Genomic DNA, 26399 nt, shown 5'->3' on the forward strand with positions numbered 1-26399 from the left:
TCACAGTGGAAACACTAAGTTTGACGCAATGGATGATAAAACATGTATAATTCAGGCCCATTTAATTCCAAAATGCAGACTGGACCATTAACACAGGCTTATACTCTTAACCAAGATAATGGAAAATAAATGACTGAAAACAGAAGTAATAGACTTTCTCACTTTCAATCATCATTAACTAATGTTTTAAGTACTGTAAATCCTATTTCTGGATGCTTGGATAAATACTGGCTGTGGTTATATTATGTTGGTTGGATAAGCTCCTGTCTTTAATTTGATGTCACTTGAATAAAAGCTCTGGGAAGCATTAATTGACCTAGGGAAAAAGCCACAAAATTTTCCTTTAAAGTCTACCATTAACATTGTACATGGACACTTATACACTGTGGTGTGCATATGTATGTGTGTGTGTGTGTGTGTGTGTGTAAATAAGTCCTCTTTGGATGGCAATTGGCCAATATCTTTCAAAATTAAAAATACACATACCCTTTATCCAGATATTCAATTCTTCTTCTATTAATATGCCCTATAGAGATACTCATGAAAATACACCATGCACTAGGATGTTTGTCATTAACAACCTAAATGTCCAGCAATAAAGGCCACTGATAAAATTATGATACTTTCGGGGTGGCTCAGTCGTTAAGTGTCTGCCTTCAGCTCAGGTCATGATCCCAGGGTCCTGGGATCCAGCCCCGGCATCGGGCTCCCTGCTTGGCGGGGAGCCTGCTTCTCCCTCTCCCGCTCTCCCTGCTTGTGTTCCCTCTCTCGCTGTCTCTCTCTCTGTCAAATAAATAAATAAAATCTTTAAAAAAAATTATGATACTTTCACACAGTAAAACTAAATAGACATTTCAAAGAATGAGATAGATATGTCTATGCTGATGGAATATTCACAGGGAATATTATTGAGGAAAATTGTGCTTATTTTTAAATAGTACACATAGATGTGGGTACGGCCTATTTTTTCTGAATACACGAGAAAGTGTAAGCAGTTACTTTTGAGGCATGAAGCTTGAAGACCAGATGCAGGTAAAAGAAACTTATTTACACTTTTAGTGTATGTGCTGCTAAAGCGAGCACATACACTTGTAATTTTATACCATTCTGTATGGTTGTGGGGTTTGAATTTTCAACAAGTATATAGATATTACGTTTTATACACAAACACACACATACTTAAGAAATAAATAATTCTGAATGTCATCTATTTAATTAGTCAATCAGGGATATTTTGATGTCCTTTCTTCTCCTAAATCCCTCAATTAAAAAAACCTGATCAGTATTTAACAACTACTTCAAAATGTTTAAAAGTGAGGAAATGACTATTCTTTCTGCTCTGTTATTAATTATCTTTGTTAAGGGTCTTATGGATTTCTATTCATCATATTGATTTTATAATTCACTTTTTAAAATAATTTTACATACATTATAATTTTTATACTTAAATATCCTAATTTCTCAGAAAATTAGTGAAACGTCTTATTCATATGTATTTCAACATGCATCCAAGGCAAATTTTAGTACTATTTACAATGAAGGTATCTGATATAAGGTATCTAAAATAAGGAGCCCTAGGTTTAATCTCCAACTAAATTCTGTGACAGTTACACCTAACAGTGATTTTGAAACACAGTAATCCCCTCAAAGTTTGGATATCCATAGCTCCCAATGGAGGACAGTGACATCTGGTAGATTCTCAAAGTCCCCCAATTTAAAGTTCTATTTTTCTAAATTCCAGAGATAATAAAAGGCCTGTCCTGGATTTTCTAGTTCAGAGTTTATTATTCTTTTCACTATTCCACATGGTCTTCCTCAAGAAAGAAAGAAAGAAAAAAAAAACCTTTTCATTGTTAATGACACTTGGCTAATGCAATTGTGTTACTTAAACAAAGCAAGTTTTCTTGAGAAAATGAGTCACACTAATTTTACCTGTCCAGCTGAAGCCAAGATGATCAGCAATATAAGCCAGCCTTTCCTCGATCCGTTCCTGCTCATCCTGTTGATCTACAGGTCAAAAACAGAATGGCCAAAGGTTGTCTATGACAGGAGAGCAACCACAGTACTCATCCAAAGAAAGGAAGTCACTTGTCCAAATATTTAATAATAGCACAAATTAGCTATTATATTTCAAATCATTTTAAATTGTGTGTTTGCCTGGTTTCTGGAATGGAATGGGGAATCAATTTAATTATAAATCATGAAAACCAACTGCTTCCATATCTCTTTAATCAAGACTAGTCACTGGACATATAAGTTGCTGATTTCTAGCAATCTTAGGATTTTCTTTTTAAATTATCTGAGAGAATTCTGCCCACCAGAAGACAATCATCTTGTTCATCAAAAACCAGAAAAATCATAAATGGGATGCAGAAGTGGAGTAACTGGTTAGGATCTCCTATTATTGCCTGTGGCAGCATAGATCACTTCCGGGTCATGTCTAAAAAGAAATCACATCCAAGATTCATAAGAGACATAGATCATGGGTTAATCAGGCCATCCTGGGTTTTTTTTCAGTCTGGCCAGAAACATTTTCCTTGGTCCTGGTGACCTTGGAAGAAGGGAGGGTAAAGGCATATGTATTTGTGTCTATTGTGTCAATAGGTATAGATGTCTTTTGTGTGAAATTTCAGTCTACTTACTACTAAGTAAGCTTATATATTACTCCCACAAACTATAATTTTCCCATTGGTTTTTAACCCCCATTAATTGATAGGCAGCATTTTAGGCATCATGACAACTTACGACACAAATTTAAGAATAATAGTCTTTATTGTAGAGATATTGGAAGACCAGAGGCTACTTCTCAAAGCCATCTATGGTTTCCTTTTTTATAATTCAAAGGGTCATCATCCTCTCCCGGTCACTTACATCATGCAAAGTTTGAGTTTTTGTTGTCTGCTGCACCTAATCGGAGTACATTCTCCATTCACCTAACACTAAAACAAAAAGCATGGGGTTTTTTGGCCTTATAGTTGTTTGCTTCAAGTGTTTACCAGTGGTATCTGAGCTCCAACCTTCTGAATCAAAAACAGATCCACAACAATTGGTATTTTGGGATAACATGACATTAGGAAGCAAATGGCTTCCTAATGATTACAAATTTATTGAGTACCAATTATTTTAAAATACTTAAAGGTAAGAAGGAAAAGCAATGAATCCTTACCATATGAAACAAAGCCCAACGTATTCATGTGCAAAAGCAAAAGTGCTTAATTTGAGGCTAAGCCTGGGACTCCAGAACAACAAAACTCAAAGCTTGCATGGCCTGACGTGCAGCGGCTCGAGAAAGGCAAGATCACCATTGCCTGTTTGTCATGTTTATGTTTTCCATAAGCATTCTCATTACTCAATCTTGAGATTGTTTTCACAGACAAGAGTACACAGAGAAAGCACGAAACACAAAGGCCTTACACAAACACAGTAACCACTACAGAAAGCTTAAAGAAAATGAGACACAGATCACCAAATAAAAGATATACAAAAAAACGATATCAAATTTATGACATGCGTAGCACAGGGAATCCCAGTGGCTGGCAAATACCTTCAGCATGGTCATGGCCATTTTCATCAGGGATGCGTTCAATCAGAGTCTCAATGGACTCATCCCAAATAGGCCTTGTGTCAAAGATGTCCTCAGGAATTGAATGCTCGGTCTCAACAGGTGGCAGATTTTCAATTACTGAAACTTCCAGGGCACTACTACTTTCATCATCTGAAACTAAGTCTTGCTCCCTTTCTGACTGTGTAAGTCTATCCACTAACTTGGAAGCCTCATCACTAATCTCCTCAAAGAATTCTATGGAGTTCCTGTAAAGGTCAAAGAAATGCTCCTTACTTTCTTTTGTAGGGCTCACAGCGCCTTTGCAGGAAGATGTGGTGCTTTTGCTCTTAACTGGCAATCGGGATGTAAATATCTTTGGTCTGGTGGCCACCTCTTCTGATTCTAACTCCAGCTCCTCTGTCCTCTCTCTGCTCTCTGTTTCTGTCTCAGTGTAACTTTTGGTTTTTACTGGACATTTGGTCTTTGAGTCCAAAGCACTGGCATCAGATTCAGATTTGCTTCCACTATCTGGTGTTCTGCTTGTCATGTCCTGACCCTGAGGAGCCACTATTTTCTGGAGAGATGAATCTAGATGTGAAAGCTGCTGCTCTACTCTTTGGACAGGGGCTTTCACGGGGATTTTAGACTTTGGTTTTGTTTCATCCTCTTTACTTTCCTCATCCAGGCTGGGTAAGAAATCTTCAGAAAGGGAATTCTCATACTCCACGGATAGGGGTGCTGGGGTTGATGTGGGTATAGTCCTTACAGGAATTTTGCATTTGCTTTCAGTAGAAGGCACATTCTCCATGGGTGCAGTAGGGATTTCAATTACTGATTTCTGTTCCTCTGGGGAAGAATCAGGAGAATCATCCTCCCGATCTGAATACACAGACCTGGTAACTGCGGAAAAATCTAACTGAATGTGTACAACTGATTCAGGGGGGTCAGGGCAAGATGGATCTTTCACACTAGATTTAGGAGGCGTATCACCCATTTGTGTGGTGAGGAGGTCCTCGGCACCTTCAGAAAGAGCCTCTTTTGGTGATGTTTCAATGGAGGTTGAGTTCCCCATGTGGGTGTTAAGTTGAGCATCTGAAGCAGGTATTTCCTCTGCTTCCTCACTCAGGTCATCTGGAATTAAGTATGCTTCCTCACTCACTGTTTCTTTTGATTCTGAGAGAGCCAGTGACTCAGCTGATGTCTCCCGTTGTGGGGGCTCAGCCCCAGGACTCCCTTCTTTCATGTCTTCAGAGAGAGTCTCTTCCCTGGATTCTTGCCCAATTTGGAAAAAGTGAAAACTTTCATCGGCATAGGACCTTTTGGTCATATCGATGGCACCACTTCGGGTCATCTCAAACAATTTTCCTTCCTGAAAGAGAAATGGGTTTTGCTCACTGGTTGGGGTCCCCTCTTCAGTTGGGGTCCTTGCCGGAGTAGTGTCAGGGGTGGTACCCTGTGATTGTCTGTCTACCATCAAACCAAATATCTTTTGTTCTTCCTCTTTCACTCGAGCTTCAAAGGCTTCATCATCCTCACGGATTTCACTCCAGGAATCCGAATCCACATCAGTTTTTGTGATGATGACTTTGCTGATTTGGTCCCTAACAACTGCTGATGTATTTGGTACAGAAGGCTGTAAAGATGAAGGGGCTTGATCTGATTGCTTTTCCCATGAGGTGCTTTCTTGTTTGGATTCTTTTTCCATGTTTTGGTCCTCAAAATTAGATTCTTGGCTTGAAACAGTTCTATTGGAGGAGCTGGTTACCACCACGTCTTCAACAGAGGATGTGATGGTAACAGAACACACTTCCGAAGAGTGAAAACTTGTGTGTCCTGCATCCGTTTGGGTTTTGCTTTCTTCACTGGAGAAAAAAGATTGGGAAGGAACATTTTCATAAGGGCTTATTATTTGAGGATCGTAGATTTCATCAGTTTCAGCCGGGTCAGACACTGGAACATCCATGTACAATTTATCTGTTTGAGTAGTAATCGGTGAGTCTTGAGTGGCATAGTCCTTCAGTAAGCTCTCAAAAGCCTGGTCGGTTTTGGTGTCCTCCCTTTTTGTAGCAGAAGAGAGAGGGGATATGTCTTCATCTAATTCTTGTCCTTCAGAGGCTGGACAGTGAGGCAAGGAGGACAAAGATGAAGAGCTTTCACTGGGGCAATCTACCTGTAGAGATTCCACTCGAGAAACATCAAGCTCTTCTCCTTTGGTGTCTTTTTCATCAGTGTCTTGCAGAGGTACTGATTCCTCATGGATAGCTAGTTGCTCGTTGGCATCTTCCCTGGGGGAGCTGTAGAGACCTGAAGGTATAGGAGTGACTGAGCTGCTGGGACTTCCGGTCCCACACCTATGGCCTTCACAGACTTCTGGTTGCTCAGCATCTCCGTTCAGATCATCATAAGACATATCTGGGCCGTTAGTAGAAACAGTAGGACTCTCTTCAGGTACATGGGATTCACGATCTTTTTCTTCTGATTTACCTGACTCTTCTTGACTATCTTCATTCATTTTGAAAGTGTATTGTTTGGAAACGATGGGTTGAAATTGTACTTCTTCAGGACTAGAATTGGAGTCTACGCTGGATGGAAGTGGGGAAGGAGGCTGCACCCGAATAACTGGCTCTGGTAAGAGGCCTGCGTCAGCACCTTTTTTCAGCTGTGCCAACTCAGGTTCACTCTCGGAGGAGGAAGAAGCCTTTCTGCTCTCCGATGTTACTACCACAGGGACATCGCTTTCATCCTCGACACTCTCCATCTGTTTTGGTTCATCCACATCTGCTGAATAGTCAGCATCTGGGTCAGAGGATGAAGAAGATTCTTCTTGCTTGGGTTCTTTCTTGTAGTCCCTTTTCTGCTTTGCTTCTTGTTCAAGTTCATCAAACGTTTTGATTTTGGTTACCATTTTAAACATTTCCTCTTCAGGTGTGAATCTCCTTTTCTCCCCATTTTCCAAGTCATCCTCCTCTGCACATTCGTGAATTACAGCTGGTTTGGGTGTGCTTGCATCTGTGGCTTTGGGTGTGACCTCATAGCTAATTTCTTCCGAGCTGGGGGTGTCAGGAGAAAGGGGGCTCTTCCCTGAGCTCTCTACCAGTGACGTCTGCTCAACACTGTCGTCCTCGGCACTGCCATCCGGGTCTCGGAGCAGCCGGGACCGCACAGAGGCCACTTCCGTAAAGAGTTCTGTTTTGGCTATGGCTGCAGGAAGAGAGAAGTGACTTGGGAGAACTCCAGCCTTCATCTTTGGTTCCACAGGGCTGCTTTCAAGAGAGTCACGGCAAGGGGATTCTTTCAGAGGACTTGGCTCCAGAGAATCTGGCGTTTTGTGTGAGGAGTTATCCTCCAGCACAGGGCTGGCTTCCAGGGAGTCTCTGTGGCTCACTGCAAAGGATTCATCAGCACCAGGGCTGAGGACCTCACTATCTCGGCTAGGGAGTGCAAGTTCTAACCCCTGGGGACTTCTAGCAACTCCCTGGGGCTTTGATTCAGTTCCTGTGCCTGTCTTTACACAAGCTTCGGGCTGTGGAGAGGCCTTTGTCTCATCTGAGGGCTCAGTGGTTGTGGATTTCTGAGCTTCAGTATCAGTGTGGGTTTTGTGGGCTGAACCAACTTTCGTAAGTTGACCCTCATCAGAGAATGCTTCCTCAGTCAATCCTTTGGGTGTTTCTTTTGCTAGTAACACACTACAGCTGCCAAGGGAATCATCTTCTTGCTCGGGGCGTGTATCTTTGGAAGGGTCTAGGGTGGCCTCCTTCAGCAAACACTCAGCTGAGGACTCCGTGCCTTCAGTGACTATGGCACCTTGCTCTTCAGAACCATCAGTGATGTCTTTGATTGAGGGATGGTCTTTTTCTGAAGGAACTGCTGTTGGTGTTTCTGACTTGGTCGTTCCACTTATTTCCCCAATTTGCTCCTCACTTTTCTTCGGTGAGAAAGAAAGGCTTTCTGGGCTTGTCTCAGGGGTCTCTGCGAGGCCCTCATGCTTATAGCTTTCTTCGGAACTAATCTGAGGGGTCCCTTCCATCAGGCTGCCACATGGAGAACCTGCCACCCCTTCAGGCTTGAGGCTCTCAGAACTGCCATTCAAAGCACCACTTTGTAAAGACAGAGCCGGGAGAAATTCATCTTTCATGTAATCTAGTGGAAATGTTGTGTTGAAAGGACTAGTAAGTACTTGATCTAAGTGAAGCTGTACTTCTTCTGTCTTCTCACTCATTCGGAATTGTTGGTATTTGTCATTGTCTTCCAATTCTTGCTTAATGACGTCAGAAAAGTCAGTGGAGGTTTTCCTGTCTGGGCTGATCTGGAGATCCATGTCTCCCTGTTCATCAGTCAGCTTTTCTTTGGGAACTTCACTCTCTTTATGGCTGTCTTCTTCTGGTGCTGACTGAACGGATTCAGGTGTTTTGTGGCTAAGAGCTTTCGCCTTCTCTATAACTAGATCTTCTCTCTTAAACCCTACGGAGGAAGCACGGACTGCTCTTTTGGATTCGGAAACTCCTGTTACCACAAATCTCTGGCCTCGTTTGATCATCTGACTCTCGGTTTTCTGTGTTTCTCTGTGGTTTAGCATCTGCCCCTTTTCTTTTTCTACCCGAGCTTTGCCTTTTTCTTGTGGCTGCTTTTGTTTTGCTGACTTGTGCTCAAAGAGTCCAGTCTTATGTTTAGATGGGTCCTGACCTGACTGGAAAGCTTTCATCAACTCCCGGACAGACATTGTCTCCTCAATTCTTTCTGTTTTTGAGGTGGGGGATACAGGTGGTAGCTTTTCTGTTTTCCCAGAAGGGGACACAGGCAGGTGCTTCTCAGTTTTCCCAGAGGTTGATACAGGTGGATGCTTTTCCATTCGTCCAGCTGGTGACACAGGCAAGCGTTTTTCTGTTCTCCCAGGTGATCCTGGTGCATGTTTCTCCGTTCTCCCAGAGGGCGATACAGGTGGGCGTTTGTCCATTTTACCCGAAGGTGAAATAGGTGGGTGTCTTTCTGTTTTTGTAGATGACACAGGGGAGTGCCTTTCCGTTTTTGTCGAGGGTGACACAGGTGAGTGTTTCTCGGTTTTACTTGATGACACAGGGGAATGCCTTTCAGTTTTTGCAGAGGGGGACACAGGTGAGTGCTTCTCAGCTTTACTTGATGGTGATACCAGAAGATGCCTCTCAGTTTTTGTAGAGGAGGAAAGAGAAGAGTGTCTTTCTGTTTTAGAGGAGGGTGATGCCAGTACATGCCTCTCTGACTTCTGAGAGGGTGATGCAGCTGGATGTGTCCTGTGGGTTACCTTTTTTGGCACATCTTCCTTACCTTTGACTCTGACTGGCAACTTGCTTCGACCTTTTTGTTCATCTTCCACTCGTTTCTGAAGGGCCTTTACTTTGTCCTTTATGGAACCAATGGGAGTTTCTTCTATCAAAGGTGAAGTGGCCTTTACAGTGGGAAGGGGCTCGGGGGCTAAACCTGCATCTTCATCTAACGACTCTTCTGAACTACATTTTTTAAGTTCACTTTTTTCTGCACTACCTTGTACACTTTCCTCTTTTTGTTTTTGTTTTTCTTTTAATTTCCTTCTCACTGGCTTCTTTATTCCCAGGCTCGGTTTGTGCTGTTTCTGTGCACTTTGTGTCTCATCTGGGGTTGCATCTTTCCCTTCATTTTCAGAGCTCCTGCCAGTAGCCAGAGCCTCACGTTTCTCCCCTGCTATCTCTTGAACTGTCTGCAGTGGCCTTTCATGAGGAGACACATAGGAATTTAGATCCTCAGTAAGGTAGTTCACTAGCCCAGTTGAGTCTTTCTCTACTTTGACGTTGTGTTCTTTATCTATTCTAACTTCTACACATGGGTATTCGGTGATTTCTAAAGGTGCTTTTAGCTTAGCCTCCTCTATTTCCTCATCACTGACAATCACCCATTCCTCTTCCTCTAATTCTCTCTCCGACTGAGACCTTCGCACACTGCCTTCATCTCTCGCGCAGGTTCCACTTCTCAGGATTTCATTCACTTTCTCTAAGTCCTCTTTAACTCTTTCAACAATTTCAAAAGGCTCTCCTGGCTCTTCCTCAGCAGCCTTCACCAGCTCCTTCACCTTGATAGAACCTGCCCTATCAGATACATCTGTGGTCAAGATGGCGGTCATTTTGATCAAATCTTGTTTCATCTCAGAAACTTCAGAGAGCAAGTCCGGACTGGCTAGGACAGGAACTTCATTAACCAGGTGACTTTTCAGGACAGATGTTTCTGTAGATTCTGTCTCATCATCTTTGATGTGAATGAAAAACATTGAAAGTAAAATGGAAATCAAAAAATATATTGGCAAATGTAATCAGGACTGAAACGACACAGTGTCTTTTCCTGTTGTGGCGGGAGGGACAACAGAATGGGCTGGGAATGGTGGATCCACAAGGTCTCAGGATACAAAAGCAAAGCAAGGCTAACGGAAAAAAAAAAAAACAAACTAAAACAAAACCAAAAACTGAAAAGGAAAAATGAGCAGGAAATAACTTGCTTAATTTTCTCACTTGTAGCACATCCACACATACAACAAAGCTATAACAAATAGCCATGACAGACACACACACACACACACACACACACACACACCATCACAGATCAAAACAAAGAACAAACGCAGTGAAATTACACAGAAGTATCTCAAGATTGTTCAGATGTTACAGATCAATGTTGAAAAAAAATATAAACATGGGGAAAGAAAAGGAAAAAAGCATTAGAAATTGCAGAAAGTTGATTTCCTCTAGGAGAAAGCCAGTAGTAGCAAATTCAGAATGCCTTCTAATGAAGTATATATGTTTTTTAATCATATAAAAATCCGGAAATCAGTATGTTTTGTTCTGCCAATATACAGTGACTATATAAAAATGTCTGAATCAGCTGCAAACCGGCATTTCATCTAAGGGAAATTCACACCTAACAATGAAACGAATGGTCTTGTGCTAAGAGGCATGGTCCTTTCCTTGGAGCAACCTCCTGGTTTAGACACATAAAGGACAGACCAAGGAGGGAAATAAAGGAAAGGAAAGAAAAAAAAGAACAAAACAACAACTGTGATTAAACTTATATGTGAGTCCAAAGTTAAAATGTGATGCATGGCAATCCAAATCAGAGACAGTCACACGAGACACACGCACAGTTTATGTAAGCCAAGTTATTTCCATGCAAAGCAAAGGTGGAAAGAAACTGGTGGGAGCGGTGGCTTTGCTGAAATGCACGGGCAGGAGGATGGTTAAGAAATTAGAACAAATATGGAAAACATTACTGTGGTGAAGCATATTTATTTTCTACAAGCCTGTACATAGGTGCTGAATGTAGTAGTATATTCGAGGGACAGGTAGTGGGGACCTGCACCCATTCAAAGCAAAAAGGAAAAGTCGGTCAAACTCTTTTAGGATTTGCTCTTGAAAAGACTTAGGAAAGAGTTCCTTCACTAGAGCCCTTCTTTAGAGGTTATTTTATACCTAGATGAAGATTATTTAAGGATTGTCTTTAAACTAAGGATTGTCTTTAAACCAGAATTTAAACTAAAAAAAAAACAAAAAACAACAACAAAAAAACAACCCAAACACGTATCTATGTTTAAACTTTAAAAAATATTCACAACACTTAGGAGTCATTTAGGAGAATTTGTGGCATTATAGCTATATAGTAGCTTTTTCCTCCTTTTTTTAAGATTTTATTTGAGAGAGAGAGAGCATGAGAGAGGGGTGAGGGACAGAGGGAGAAGCAGACTCCCCACTGGGCAGGGAGCCCAATGCGGGGCTCGATTCTGGGACTCTGGGATCATGACCTGAGCCGAAGGCAGGTGCTTAACTGACTGAGCCACCCAGGCACCCCCTCCTTTTTCTTTTTTAAACAACTGAGCCAGGGGGATGTATTAAACTTGAATTTCTACTAGCTAGTATTCAAGAAACAAAGGAAAGGGCCTTTTAAATAAACATAGTAGTTCCGAAGAAGAAAGTGGGATAATAAAATAAAACCTCTTTTTAAAAAAAGGAATTAAGGCAATGATAATGTCACTTTTTTAACAAATAAGTGTCTTCTCTTGAGAGAATTGGTATTTATTGAGGAGATATACTCTGTGACTATGCATATATAAAGATATCTTAAAATAATTTATATCAATGCAAATTTGCTCAAGTACAAACCAAATGAAAACATCCAGAATTTCAAATAATCTAGTCCTGAATGATGATTTAACATAAGAGCAAAGAAACTCTCAATTAAAAGCATTCTAGGGGCACCTGGGTGGCTCAGTCCATAAGCGGCCGCCTTCTGCTCGGGTCATGATCCTGGAGTCCTGGGATCGAGCCCTGCCTTGTGCTCCCTGCTCAGTGGGGAGTCTGCTTCTCCCTCTGCCCTTCACCCCCTGCTCCTGCTCTCCAAATAAATAAATCAAATCTTTAAAAAAAAAAAAAATCCCAATAAGTTAGTAATTTACATTATACTAAGTCTTAAAAAAAAAAAAAGCCCCCAGATCATTGCATAGGGCCAGATGACCATATTAAACATGGTTCTAAGTTTTCTCCTTTTGGGAATAGCAACCTGAAATACAGTGAATCAAAATGAATTTTTAAATGAATAAACAATAAAAATTAGTATTTTTTTCCTCAACTATTTGGGGGCATAGAAGCAAGAAAGAAACCTGAAAAATTCAACTTCTTCCACACAAGAAACCAGAGTCACCAGAAACAGGCCCCAAAACTAAAATATTAATGTATTGTTACAAACCCAAAATGAGTTCTAAGATAACTCTCTTAAGGTCTGTAAAAACCAGTTCTCTCTGTACTAAATTATATTTAGGATTTGCATCATTATTTAAAATTAGCCCTATCATGGCACAATGTTGTGATTAGTAATTTCATCCAGGAGGTTTTGATTTTTGCATTCCTGGTTCTTTTTTTTTTTCTTTTTTTTTCCAGAAAGTTTCACAAAAGTCCGTTAGGCCTCAGCCCTAAAGAAGTCCGTCACACTTCACCACAGTAAGAGGTGCTGGGTGGTGGGGGTGGGGGAAGGGTTAGCTTTAGCTGAGAACTATTAAGACAGTATCACTTTTGCAGGTGTAGCCTACAAAAATAATGAGCTCTCTCCCGAAGTCAGTGTTGCTTGATATAAAAGTGATACTGTCATGTCAGTGCTTAAAAAAAAATGAGATGACAATGTTATGCTAACAAATGGACAAAAATGGTAGGGTGGGTTTCTAAACAAGCATAACAGCAATAGCAGGGTTAACAGGGGTATCAAAAGAAAGTGAATGCTTAGATGAATAATCATTGCATTTTACTGCTAATTAGCTCAACAAATTAGATATTTTTGTAATTTAACTGGCCAAGCTGCTTTTCTAAATATACATTAATGATTAATAAGGACAATATAAAAATATAATTATTATAGTGGTTAGTAATGGCAACTAGCTGCATTTTAATTCATGCTTCTCTTTATTGTAGCCAGCTTTCAAACAAACTCAATTTTATTTAAAATCTTACTTTTTTCTGATGTCATATCGATCTGAAAGAAAACATACATAAATTGAATGGTTACAAACTGCGTCTGCTTTCACAGCCCCTGATGTGCAAATAAGCTCCTATTCAAAATCACACCCATGGGGAGATAACATAAGCTAGAGGAAGGTCAAAGTACTTTGCTACAGTTCTTCCTGAGAGTCTCCTTGATTCTTATCCTAACTTTGGGGAAAAAACAAACCTCCTTTCTAGACTTCATAGGTGGAAAGCACTTTTTAATGTTATTTCTAGCAAGATATGATCCAGGGTGCATTTGATGTTAGAAATACATATGTATTAGGGAAAAGGCCAGGAAAAGAGTGAAGTGGGGGTTAAACAGTGTCAATTTAGTTGAGACAAAGAAGGAAAGAACAAACAGCATGCCAGGGTAATACATTCTACAGAAGTACCAGTTTCATTGTCATTAATGACAAGCCAAAATTCTAAATCCTGAAAAGAATACAAACTGGATCTATTGCCCTGCAAAGCTCCTGAAAATATTCAATAGAACAATCACAAACCTAATGCAAGAAACTCATTTAAATATAGCAAAAAATGGTTTTATAGTTGCATTGCGCTTCTAAGAAGGTGTGTAGGTACCATTTTGAACAGGTTTGGTGAGGGGGTCACCATGTGCACGAAGGAAACTGAGTATGTGAGACAAAGAGTGGCTATACAATCGAGGGGAAGGTTGACATCTGTCCTGTCATAATTACTGTGCATATGGTTCTATATGGCAGGACAGTGAGGCTATCACCTCCCCTCTTGTCCTGCTCCGCGGCCAGGGTAGGAGTAAAAAGTGAATTCAGGGCAATTCTCTGCACTAAAAAGGCCTTACATTTTAAGCTGGTGGGTACAAGGGTATTTACTATATTTTTCTTTATGTTTTTGTATTCCCAAATCCATCAAGTAACATTAAAAATATAACACTAGTATATTTGAAAATCTTTATGTGCAACTAATAACAACTGCATTTGTCTACCTTATAAGCAGGAACCAATATGTAAATAGGGAAGTAGAAGGAATTTCCTTTCATTTCTATGATGATGTTTGAGCATTCAAATCTTTATAAGGGAAACAAACACAGATGTGCCTGAACTATCAAAGAAGTCTTATTCAAAAGGTTCTTTATTCAAGGCAACCTCTTGAAGACTGGCTTTCTTCATCTATGATAGCACAGACCTCACAGGGCAATTGTGAGGATCAGTGTTGATTAGGTACGTGGAGCACTTAATAAAGACTCTACCTTATAAGAAGTGCTCATTATTAGTAGAGTTCTGCATTATAATATTATAGTCTACTGGTTGAACTATACACTTCTTAAAGTTTTTAGTCTTAGTGCTTCTCAAACTTTTTGGTTTCAAGACTCCTTTACACTCCTAAAAATTATTGAAGACCTTGAAGAACTTCTGTTTATGTTTGATATATACAAGTAAATATCTGTCTTATACATTAAAACTGAGAAATTCCTAGAACCCAAGTATACACAAGCACCCATTCCAGAGTCAGACTGATGATGTCATCATATGTAATGTAGCCTCTGGAAAACTCCTCTACAGCTTGTGGAGATACGGGAGGCAAAAGACAAATAATGTCTCAGTTATATTAAAAACAAAAAAAGTTTTGACCTCCAGGCATCTCCAGACCAACCTTTGAGAACTGAAATAATGGCTTGGCCTTCAGTAGTCAGTAGAGAAACCTTTATTATTGCTCAGAGACAGGGTAACAATTTATAGAGAAAGCTTTACTATCCTTTGAATTTAGTCCATGAGATGAGAAAACAGAGGCTCAGAGAGGTTAAGTAAAACTGTGACCCTTCAGTTACTAACAACCGCATAACCCTTCTAAGAACACAGGTTAACTATGTGCTCTTATTAGTGGTTATAGCAAATACAGATATCAATAAGCGACAATGCCATACAATTACCTCTTCTTCCTGTTCTTGATCTGACTCTGATTCCTTGCCGCCCCAAGATGCCATGCAAGATGGAAAAAAGAGAGCAGGAAGAGTAGAGAGTCTTTAGAAGAAAAGATCAAATACACTGCCAACAAACATCAACAGGCAAGCATACCACCAGCGTACTCTGGTTTTCTTCTTACTAACAGTTTATAGAAGACAGGCACAAAAATTTAAAAGGATTGATTTAAATGTGAAAGTCTGTAGATTCAAGAGGCAAAAGAACCAAAATTATAAGTATACTAATTTATTAGACAAAAGAACTAAAATTACAAATATACTCATTTCAGATCCTAGAGGTTACTAGCAGCCTTAAAGTTGGGTATTTAATGGATTTGATGCATATGTCTAGAGAAATGGGGATGATATATCCCAGTCATTACAGATACTAGCTGAAAATGTTAAAGACCACAAATAAGCTTATGGTAAAAATATTTTGAATACACAGGCAATATTTAGGAGTTCTATTATAATAAAGAGCTACTAAATTCTAAAGTTTATGTGAAGTGTATATAATGTTTGGCAGTTTTCCTTTTTATTTTGAGTTACTAACTGGAAAGCTGTCCTGGACCATCATGGCATTAATGATATGTCTCAACTTAGAAATATAGGGTAATAATAAAGTAAATGCTTTATTTTACAGCACACTGAAAGTTCACTGAAATCAGAGACAAAGCTCATTCATCTTTATACGTCACTCAGTTGGACTGCCCACAGCAGTATATATTTTGTTGTGCTTCTTATTTGGCATTCTGCTTCGGTGACTCACAAATCTACAAACCCCAAAGTACATTTTCCATCACTGGAGTGAAATTAGATTATGCTCATTTGGGTGGATATACTTATTGCTGTATTCCAATTACTGGAATAACACATATGTTTTCATATACAGATAATATTTCACTTTTATCATATAATGAGAATTTGCAACATTAAACATGAAGCTTTTCTGTGTCCGATCTCTATTTAGAAGAATAACTGGTTAAGAAAAATATACCATAGTGGGTAAAAAGAAGTGTCGAAATGCTTTGTTTTGTGGAGTCAAGATTTAGGGTTTTAAATATATTTCTACATCTCCTCCAAGTCTTACCTGCCATTACTCATCCCCCTCCCCAACCTCTAGTACACACACTGACAGCTCTGCAGCCCCCTACAGACCGCCATGGGGGGTGGGGGGAAACTTTCCACTGAAAAGATATTGGTTAAAATTTTTTTAAGTAATAAAAATTAAGTTATCCCCAACATTTAATTCATTCAGTTGTCTTCAACTTGATCAGAGTAAGCCAGGAATTCTGTAATGGTGAGCAGTCTGAATAGAAAGTAATACCTGGTAAGGAGACTTTGGGTCAGGAATTGATGAAGTGTTCCTTTTCAACAATGTTTCAAATCTACCCCTTGTCACATGGGAGTATTTTTTATACTAATCATGCTAAAATCATTGAAAAATTAGTTTGATACCCCCAAAACATTATAGGTTATAAGATGAATAGGAACTTATTTTAGCAATAAGATAAAATCTCATGAGGTTGCTCTGAATTTAATAATAAATAATCCACCTGTGAATTGGCAGTGAACAGAAGCTAATGAACTCATAATACTTTGCTGGGGCCAAATGGACTAGTATCACCCCAGAAGGGCACATAAAAACAACAGTGAAGACAAAGCCAATTTATTTTTAAAAATGAGTCCAAAAAGTTAAATCTTAAATTCAAATTTTCTTTCCTGTCCAATATGTATTGATAGAAAAGTTTCCATCAGAGTGAATTTAACGCAAAATAAAGGAGAGCTACCTTTTTTCCTTACTTAAATGGAAAATCGTAAGTTTGACAGGGAATCAAAAATGACTGCTATATGTGCTTGCATTCAGTGCTTTTGCTTTTACTTATTTTTAAAGGGTTTGAAAATTAAATCCTATAGAGACTGAACCGCACTCCAACAGATTTGACAATACCTTTGTATAAATCGGCAGGGTGATGTTTAAGTTGCAAATAGCTTGATGCACCAGGCCTCTTGTGGATTTTGGCTCTTTCATAAACGATAGTCGCCCGCAAGGTTCCTGAGTCGTGTCACGTACCTTGAACAAGAAGGGCATACGTACTTCACCCACCTATGATGTGTACTATTTATTTTAATTAGATGATACTCAAGAGAATGAGGAAAAAATAAATTCATTTGATAATGCTAAGGATTTAGAGGTGTTCCTTTCTCTGTTTCTATATTCATTTAGAATGACTTTTTAAAAATCATTCAGCTTTTAAAAAATCGTGGTAAAAGACACGTACCATAAAATTTACCATTTCCATTTTTACGCTTACCATTTTTAAGTGTCCAATTTAGCGGCATTAAGCACATGCACAAACTTGTGCATTCATCAAATCCCTACTATGCAGAATTTGTCATCATCCCAAACACAAACTCTGTAGCCATTAAACAATAGCTCCCCATTCTTCTCTTCCGCCACCCCAGGTCACCTCTATTCTACTTTCTGTCTCTGTAAATTTGCCTCTTCCAGGTACCCTGAATAGATAAGAGTTATACGTTGTTTGTTCCTTTTGAGTCTGGGTTACTTTACTTAGCATAATATTTTCAAACTTCAACCACGTTGCAACATATATCAGAATTTCATTCTTTAAAAGAATTGTGTTAAAATATACATAACATAGAACTTATCATTTCCACCATTTTTACATGCACAGTTCAGCAGCAATAAGTACATTCACACTGTTGTACAACTATCACTACCATTCATCTTCGGAACTTCTTCATGTTCACCAACTGAAACTCTGTTTCCATTGAACACGAACTTTCCATTCCTCCCTCACCTCATCTCCTGGCAATCACCGTTCTATTTTCTGACTTTAGGCATTTAACCTCTCTAGGTACCTCTTATAAGTGGAAACAGAGTATTTGTCCTTTTGTGTCTGGCTAATTTCACTTAGCATATGCCTTCCAGGTTCATCCATGTTACAGCATGTATCAAAATGTCATTCCTTATTAAGGCTGAATAATATTCCATTGTACATATATACCATTTTTTATCCATTCACCTGTCAATGGATACTTGGGATGTTTCCACCTTTTGGCTACTGTGAATAATGCTCTTATGAACACCGGGATGCAAGTAACTGCTTGAGTCCCTGCTCTCAGTTCTTTTGGGTATATACCTAGAAGTGGAATTGCTGGATCATAGGTTAATCTAGGTTTGAATTTTTGAGGAATCATCATACTGTTTTCCACAATGGCTGCATCCATTTTGTATTCCCATCAGCAATGATCGGGGTCCCAATTTCTCCACATCCTTGCCAACATGTGTTAGCTATTTCATTATTTATATACTTATTTTTTAACAGCTGCCACCCTAATGGGTACAAAGTTTCTCATTGTGATTTGAATCTGAATTTCCTTAAGCTGTTGAGCATCTTTTCATATGCTTATTGGCCACCAGTTTGCCTTCTTTGGAGAAATGTCTGAGTCCTTTGCTCATTTCTGTATTTGGTTGTTTGTACAATGACTTTTGCGGGGCGCCTGGGTGGCTCAGTCATTAAGCGTCTGCCTTCCGCTCAGGTTATGATCTCAGGGTCCTGGGATCGAGCCCGGCATCGGGCTCCCTGCTGGGCGGGAAGCCTGCTTCTCCCTCTCCCACTCCCCCTGCTTGTGTTCCCTCTGTCGCTATGTCTCTCTTTGTCAAATAAATAAAATCTTAAAAAAAAAAAAGAATGACTTTTGCACATCAACAATATCAAGTATTAGCTTAATTATACAGCCATTTGTGTTAAATGGACCCATTACCCTCAGCAGTTACAGTTTAGTGTGGTGATCTCTAAGAACCTATCTTTAATCAGATAAAACAATCAAACCAGAAATGGCACAACAAAGGACTCAGAGATCTTGGAAAAGCTTAACAGACTTTAAAAAACTTGAGAGGTTTACTGACATAGGCTTGGAAAGTCATAAGGGATTAAAATGAGTCATTGCTGACAAACTGGGAATTAGTAGTCTGAAGGCCGTGTAGTGAAAACTATTGGAGACCAGCTTCTATCTTGTGAGGATTGAGCATTAGGACTTCTAGATTAGTGAAATACACTGTGAGAAGCAAGGAAAAAAAATGAGTGGCTGGAGAAATAGAGCACAGAATTATTACTTCCTTTTCATTTCATGAATCTCGCCATCACACATTTTTGTCCCTTTTTAGAACTGGAATCTAGAATGAAATGTATATATATCGCTGCCAAATTCCTAAGTTGAATTAATATTCTTAAACAGAGACAACAAATTCACAGTGTACTGAAGTATCTCCAGAAATGTTTGTTGGATGAATTTATGAAAATATACGCAGTTCACAGCTCTATCTCTGATAATCTCTTACTAGATTAAGTGAGATCCTGGGTCCCTTGAGAGCTTTTATTACAAAAAGTCGTCACTTAGAACTCTTTTGGTCTCCACATTAATGAAATTCATAAATTTTTAAAATGTAAGCATAAATATTTAGAAGAAATGATAGTAAAAAAAGAGAGAGAGACTTGTAAAATTTGGGAAAAAAAGTAACCAGTTTTTCTAATTAATGAACTGGCTATTTGTCCTAATTCTCAGCCTTAACCATAGTCTATAAGTTATAAAATGAAGGTTGAATTTGAACTTCAAAAATAAAAACAGTTTTATAGGACTTTAAAATTTCACAGACATGGTTTTAAAAAATTACTGTAATGACTGAAAAGCAAAATTGTCTCCTACTAAAGGAAGTCAAATCCTTACTTGATCTTAAGTAAAATGCATTACAAAAGCCCATGTCTTATTACCTTGACAAAGAGAGGAAGTCGGTTTTCTTTGAAGGCAAAAAAACTGAAGATATGATGTTGGCCACTCTTGGTTAATGGCACCAGGTTGCCAAAACAATCAACATAGATGGGTTTTCCTTCTAGAACCTGGTAAAAACAGAGAAAAATAACACAGAATATAATAGCTATAATTATTACTTGTTATTTACATAAAAAGTGGTGGTACTACTTGGAACATCAAAATTCTTAAAATATACATACATAATCTTTACATTGCTGACTAACATTTTGTCTTATCTGTGACAAAGCATGCGCTAATACTCCCTCTTCTTACTGGTACGAGAATCTTCAAACGCACGGTGGCATTTAATGTTAATGTTTTCATTTCTAACACTGTTTCATGTTACCCTCCCCCCCCCCAAAAAAAACCCAGTATCTCTTTAAGTCCTAAATTTAAATTTTTGACTGGGTAATTTTTGACATCGTAATGAGTCAAGTTACTTGACTTTAATATCCAAAGGCCCACAGATAGAAAATTCTGAAATAAGAATAAATAATGCAGAAAAGCCCTGGATATGGTACATTCACATTTACACAAAGGATATACTTCCCGACTATTTCCTTTAGTATTAAAAATAATAAAAACAACAAGGAAAGATAAAGATACCTAAACTATTACAGGCACTTACATACTTTACCAATAACTCATAATTTTTCCCAAGATAATTTTAAGAGAGTCCTTTTACCACCTCACATACACTGAGACTATCCCTATATCCAAACTGGCAAAAACGGCAGACTTTGGACCTTGACCTACTAACTGATCAAAAGGTGGACTGTTCTTTTTCTTTTTTAATGGCTCTATTTATTAAATACTATTTTAAATATAATCTACTAGTAAGGGTATAAACAACAGGTTAACATAAATTATTTTTGTAAATAACAGTACCTCTACATCCCTGCTTCTGGCCACCTCAGCAAAGTTTTCTTGTTGTTCTAGGGTCTTATCCACTTTATCATCAGTCATGCAGAAACATCTCAACCTGGCTTCAATGGGGTCGTGTGATTTGGCAAACACAACAAATTTGGCCATATACGGTACACAGATAATTTCTCTATACACTTGTGATGCAAAGGTAACAGATTCCTGGATTTGTCGACAATCTATCAGCCAGAACCTACAAAATGGAATAAGATCAGTTATCTGAAATTTAAAGTATACCAGTTGAATTTAAAAACAATAGTCCCTTCACTATGGTCAAAATAGTCATTAAATGTTTCTTGGAAAAAGGGAGAGAAGGAGATGAGAGAAACTAAAGGAAAGAGGAAGAAAGTGAAAGGAGGAAAGATAAAAGGATAGATGGGAAGGGAGAAGGGAATGTGGGGAAAAGAGAAAGATTAGGTGTTTAAGATCAACTATCAAATGCTGTATTTGTAATTTTCTTCCTTGGGGACTCTTCTGAGTATTGAGTCTTCTGAACTATATCTAAGTGCTTTAGAGTCTTCTAGCATGTAAGCTCAGTATTGGATATTATGACAAGTATCTCACTGAATGAGAGTTTCTATTTTCCTTGATTCCCTCTCCTCTTTGTTTCATTTCCTGAAACTCTTTTCAATAAAATCTACTCAGGTTTTCTTCATCATTCTTTTCCAACAACCTCTCTAGTCACCAAGGGGAAATAATACCATTTTTAAAAAATTGCTTTTGCTCCAGAACTTCTAAATATTGCTGAATATATCCCTAGAAGAAATCATTGGATTTGTGACCAATTTATGAGTTCTAGCCTCAGCTGAGTCTGTGACATTGCCTGGTAACTTTTTCCTCAGATATCATGGTATTCAGTATAGTAACTTCGCTAAACCTTTATGACACTCCTTGAGCTCCCTCCTCACCTGAGGCCTTAAGATAACTTCACTGAGAAAGTAGAGGCCACCATGGACATTTTTTCAATTTGCTATGTATACATTTTCAAAGGTTGGCTCACATCCTCTGGCTCTGAAACCTTTCCCCACCAATGATCACCCACCCTCCTTCTCTTGACTCATTTCCCATAATCTTTCAACATTCCTGAGATTGCCCTACTGTCTTAGCCTCTCTTTTCTTTAAGTTCTTGATCCATCTCACTTTTTTTATTGGCTTTTAGTAAAATATATGCAAAGTTTACTATTTTAACCATTTTTAAGTGTAAAATTCATTGGTATTAAGTACACTTACAAAACCGACTTCTCGGTCTATCCCACAAGGCTTTCCATAAACAATGCACAATCCTGCATTACTTCTGCATTACAGACTAAATGGATCACTGTTGCTCTCCCCCAGTACCCTTCTGCATTCTCTCTTGGCATCTTGGCTCATGTTACCTCTCTCTTCCACTTTTATTCTGCCTATAAGTTTCCTACATGTCTCTTAAGTCACCTCTTCTCAAAAATCCTCTCTATTCCGATGCAAATACCCTCCGCTGAATTCTTTAATACCTCTGGGGGTACCTCTCATGCAAAACTTGCCATGTCTTGCATTAGAGTGTAGATGCCTGAGTGGCAGATCGCAGTGGCTCACAGAGCCCGAGACTCAGTAGCTGAGCCTGAGCGGCTGAAAGGACAAACACGTGCCACACCACACCCAGGTACTGCCCCGTACCATTACTGACTTATTCATGAATTTCTACTTTTTCTTTTCCCCTTGAATATAAACTTAAGTTTTAACCACTCTCGATTTTAGTTTTCTCATCTGTAAAATGGCCACAATACCTCCTGTTCTATTTAAGTCACACAGTTGTTGTAGTAATCAAATTAAATGGGACATGCTTAGCAATCCATTAATCCCAGTGCAAATGGGAACTAATGGCAATCAAGTGAGTTAGTGTGTGCATGACATAAAACTAGATAGCTTCAGCTTTTAGCAGATGTGTGATATGTAATTGGGTAATAGATGGGTAATATGCACATGTGTTAGAATGCATAAGAGTCACGGAAACCTTGAAACCATTTAAGCAAGTCATGGTGGGCTTTGGGTTTTTATTACTCTGTTGGAAATAGTAGTTCAGGCTATTTTTTGACAGCAGGAAATTTATCTTTCCTAAGACCTTTGGGACTGGAAAAATCAGTGATGGCTACTAAAACCAGAGTCAGGGTCACAATCCCTTCTTTTTCTTAGATTTTAATCTGACTGGTTGTCCTTTATTGTCTCATCACTATTACATTTGCTAGCAAGTCCAGTTTAAAATATGAAAGTAAATGCAGATGTGTAAAAGCAAACCAAAAAGATTCACTTTTAAAGAACATAAGAAACAAAACAAAAGACAATGGGGAGGGGCAATATCATAGTGGGCTTTTCTGGGCTGCATAACCATACCTGGCAGACACATTGGTTGTAAAGGAAACACATTCATTGACAAATGTTAATGGCGTAGTTCCTGTAATATCTTCCCATTGTGCAGGAGTGGTTCCACCTGAAATAATATGATTGTTTAAAAAAATCAGGCAAAACTCCAGGCTTTGAATTGTAAAATAAAGTCTCTGTGGTTCTGGCTGTGTTCACCCATATCATCCCATCCACCCCTCAGAATGACATATTGGAAACAACATGTCTAAAAACGACATGCTAAAAAATGACACACTGAAAACAAACAGCAGACACTACCTTTCAAGGAACTTAATTTAAAGGGAGGTTCTTTGAATAACTGCCTCAAATTACCTACTAAGTGTTCTAGTCTCTGACTTTCTTTTTTTTATGTTTCAAGTCTTTATTTAAATTCTAGATAGTTAACATATACTGTAGTATTAGTTGCAGGTGTAGAATTTAGTGATTCATCACTTACATACAATACCCAGTGCTCATCACAAGTGCCCTCCTTAATACCCATCACGCACCTAGCCCATCCCCCACCCACCTCCCCTCCAGCAACCCTCAGTTTGTTCTCTATTGTTAAGATCTGACTGATACTCTGAAGCTTTTATTGTAATTGCTAGGCTTTGAAGATCATTTTAAATTTAAAATGATGATGATTTTAAAAGCTACTTCGATCAACCAAGGAGCTGAATACTTTGTTAAAATAACAAAAATCCAAATAATCTTTTGTTCCTGAACTTCATATTTTCTGGAAATATTTTTAAGAAATAAAATTTCCTCTCAATTTGCAGTTCAAGGTTGGCAAAAAAAAATGCTTGGAAAATATTAAGAGCTCAGTAATACTGCAAGGTGAGTGAATGAGTACTGAAGGATGGCCTCTGCACAGAAAGATCACCATGGAGGCTGATAGTGACTTTCGTTCTCCTGGGAAATTACGTTGGCATAGATAAGGATAAAACAGTCTTAAAGCATTGTAGGGGAATATATGTTTGAGAGGAGGAAAAATTGTGACTCTAAAATTCCTTAAAGAAGGAAATGAGTTATCAAAGAAAGTTCACGGAAACTTATTCTAGCAGGCCTCTAAAATAGGAATTCTTAGCAGAACCATATAACAGAGCAAAACACAAAAATCCAAAACTCTGGTTAACATGTTTTTTTTTTAATTAACAAATAAATTTAAGGAATTGTTTAGTGCAAACCTATCAGAAGATCTATGGCTGGAATAACTAGATTAGATGGCGTCTAGGCCCAGGCGGTATCTTCATTTGATCATCTATAAGGGCAGGTGTGCCACAGACATTTGTCAGTCTTCCTTCTTTCGCTCCCATGCCATTATGTTGCACATTATAAAATGTTAATCGTATACCCATGGAAAAAAAGTATGGGAATGACACCCAGGAATGCTGGTAACAATCAGAAACGGATAATTGGGAAAGCGATCATAAGTGAAGTGTAAGATTTCCTTTCATACTCATTGTAGTCTGTGTATTTTAAATTTTTGTCATATTATTAAATTTATGGGGTAAGGTGTCACTGGTCTGCTATCATAAGATCAGAAAAAAACACTAAGAAGAAGGGAGAATTATAGAACAAAATAAGGGTGAACATTCCTTTCAATATGGAGGAGAAAGGAAAAAAAATTCTAACAATACCTAAACAACCAGGGATGGTGATTATTCCTATTGACAGCAGTATATTTACTGAATGCCAACAACACGTAGTTATTGTGAAATAGGGAAATTATTAGTGCAATGATGTAGTCCTAACACAGGTTATTTGTGCAGATTTTTTCCTCTCACCATTTGTGGTGGTATGATTGAGCAGAAAAAACCAACGTTCTGGGAATGTCTTTCTGAAGTATGGTAGCTGTCTGAAAGCTATTACAACTTCTAATTGAAAAGACCAAAATTCAGTTAATCATTAAAAACCTTTACTTTGTTTTTCCAAAGTTAGTTCAACAGATCAATGATAAAGACAAACCAATTCCTAGACAGATGTTTGAACTACTGGGTATAATTATTCAAGATGCTATTTATTTTTCATGTAAGACTTCATAAAGTCTTCAATGAAGGCTTGAAACTTGGGTTTTGAGGCATGTAAAATTGGGTTTGAATTCCAACTCTGCCAAATATTTATGGTATGATTTCAGGCAAGTTATAGAACTTCACTCAGCCTTGGCTTCCTTTTCAGTAAATAGGGTTAACACTTCCTCATAGGACCACTATAAAGACAGAAATGATAATACATATAAAGGGTCTAATAGTTTGGTATACAAGCTGTATTTGATAAATATTAACTTCCTTTCACCTTTCACTTGCCTAGTTAAGTAGGATGCTTTTCCTGAATTAATGCATATAACCTCACAGGTATCTGATGACGAAGGTAATTTAATATTTACAATGATCTGTTTCTCCTTTCAGAACTTTCTACTAACATAGTCATATGGGACTCACCTGTTATGCTGCATAGTAATCTCAAGGTTGGTGCATCTCCCCCAAAACCATTCAACATGACATCACTTGAAGCTTTAGGGACAGGAATGGTCATGGTAATTGGTTTGTGGAATTTTCTTCTTCTAGGTTCCAAAGTGACTATAGGGCTGAAGGTAGCTTTGTTGCCTAGAATCTTCTTAACCAGCTCACTGTGCATAGGTTGAGCCTTTTCAAGAAAAAAATAGTAACATAAACAATATATCTATATTTATGTCAAATTTCTTACTCAATACATTGCTTTTTAGCTCATAAATCAGTTTGGTGACTTCAAATATGGCAATTATAAGTTTAGTACTAAGCCCTCATATAAAACTTTAGGAGACCTACAATCTCTAAGGGCAGCTCTTACTCACTTGGGGATAATTTGACACATTAACCATGTATTTCCCACCTGAAAAGCTGATTTTGAATCACTAGAGTAAAAATCCATGTTAGGTTAACTTGTATCCAACATGGGCATACCTGTAGGCCCACACGGATCCTCTTGGTTAGCGCCCCCTCTGGAAAGACGGCCTGCACCTGGGGCACCACAGTGCTGCTCAGCACGCCTCCCTCTGGGCCAATCAGGTTGCTGTCCTGTTTGATGCGAGACACCACTGCAAAGTACTGTGGGAAGTCGCGGGTGATGATGCGGCAGATTCGCTTCTTTTCTAGGTCTTCCGGGCTATCCAGCACTGAGACAAGAAATGACCCATCTTCTTCATACAGCAAAGATTTCCTTCCAAAAGCATTCTAGCAAACTCCATGGCAGAGTTAATAGTAAATAAGTGTGGAAG

General features: G+C 38.6%; 1 protein-coding gene across 16 annotated transcripts in view; it reads right to left on the reverse strand.

The window, feature by feature from the left end:
- Positions 1–26399, reverse strand: part of ANK2 (ankyrin 2) — a 212701-nt gene that overhangs the window by 18184 nt on the left and 168118 nt on the right. For 10 of the 16 annotated variants that reach the window (XM_081811962.1, XM_081811955.1, XM_081811959.1 and 7 more), the window contains 9 exons: positions 26086–26297; positions 25585–25789; positions 23135–23231; positions 20732–20960; positions 19804–19929; positions 16959–17081; positions 14978–15010; positions 13036–13057; positions 1933–2007 (listed from right to left, as the gene is read on the reverse strand). In XM_081811962.1, coding sequence (XP_081668088.1) covers positions 1933–2007; positions 13036–13057; positions 14978–15010; positions 16959–17081; positions 19804–19929; positions 20732–20960; positions 23135–23231; positions 25585–25789; positions 26086–26297 — 1122 coding nt within the window. Of the gene's footprint in view, positions 1–1932; positions 2008–3544; positions 9797–13035; positions 13058–14977; positions 15011–16958; positions 17082–19803; positions 19930–20731; positions 20961–23134; positions 23232–25584; positions 25790–26085; positions 26298–26399 lie in introns of all 16 variants that reach the window. The other 6 variants (XM_081811956.1, XM_081811954.1, XM_081811963.1 and 3 more) reach the window with 2 other exon arrangements.

The sequence above is a fragment of the Leptonychotes weddellii genome, chromosome 2, assembly GCF_054177405.1.
Source record: "Leptonychotes weddellii isolate Sample4059 chromosome 2, ASM5417740v2, whole genome shotgun sequence".
NCBI lineage: Eukaryota > Metazoa > Chordata > Mammalia > Carnivora > Phocidae > Leptonychotes > Leptonychotes weddellii.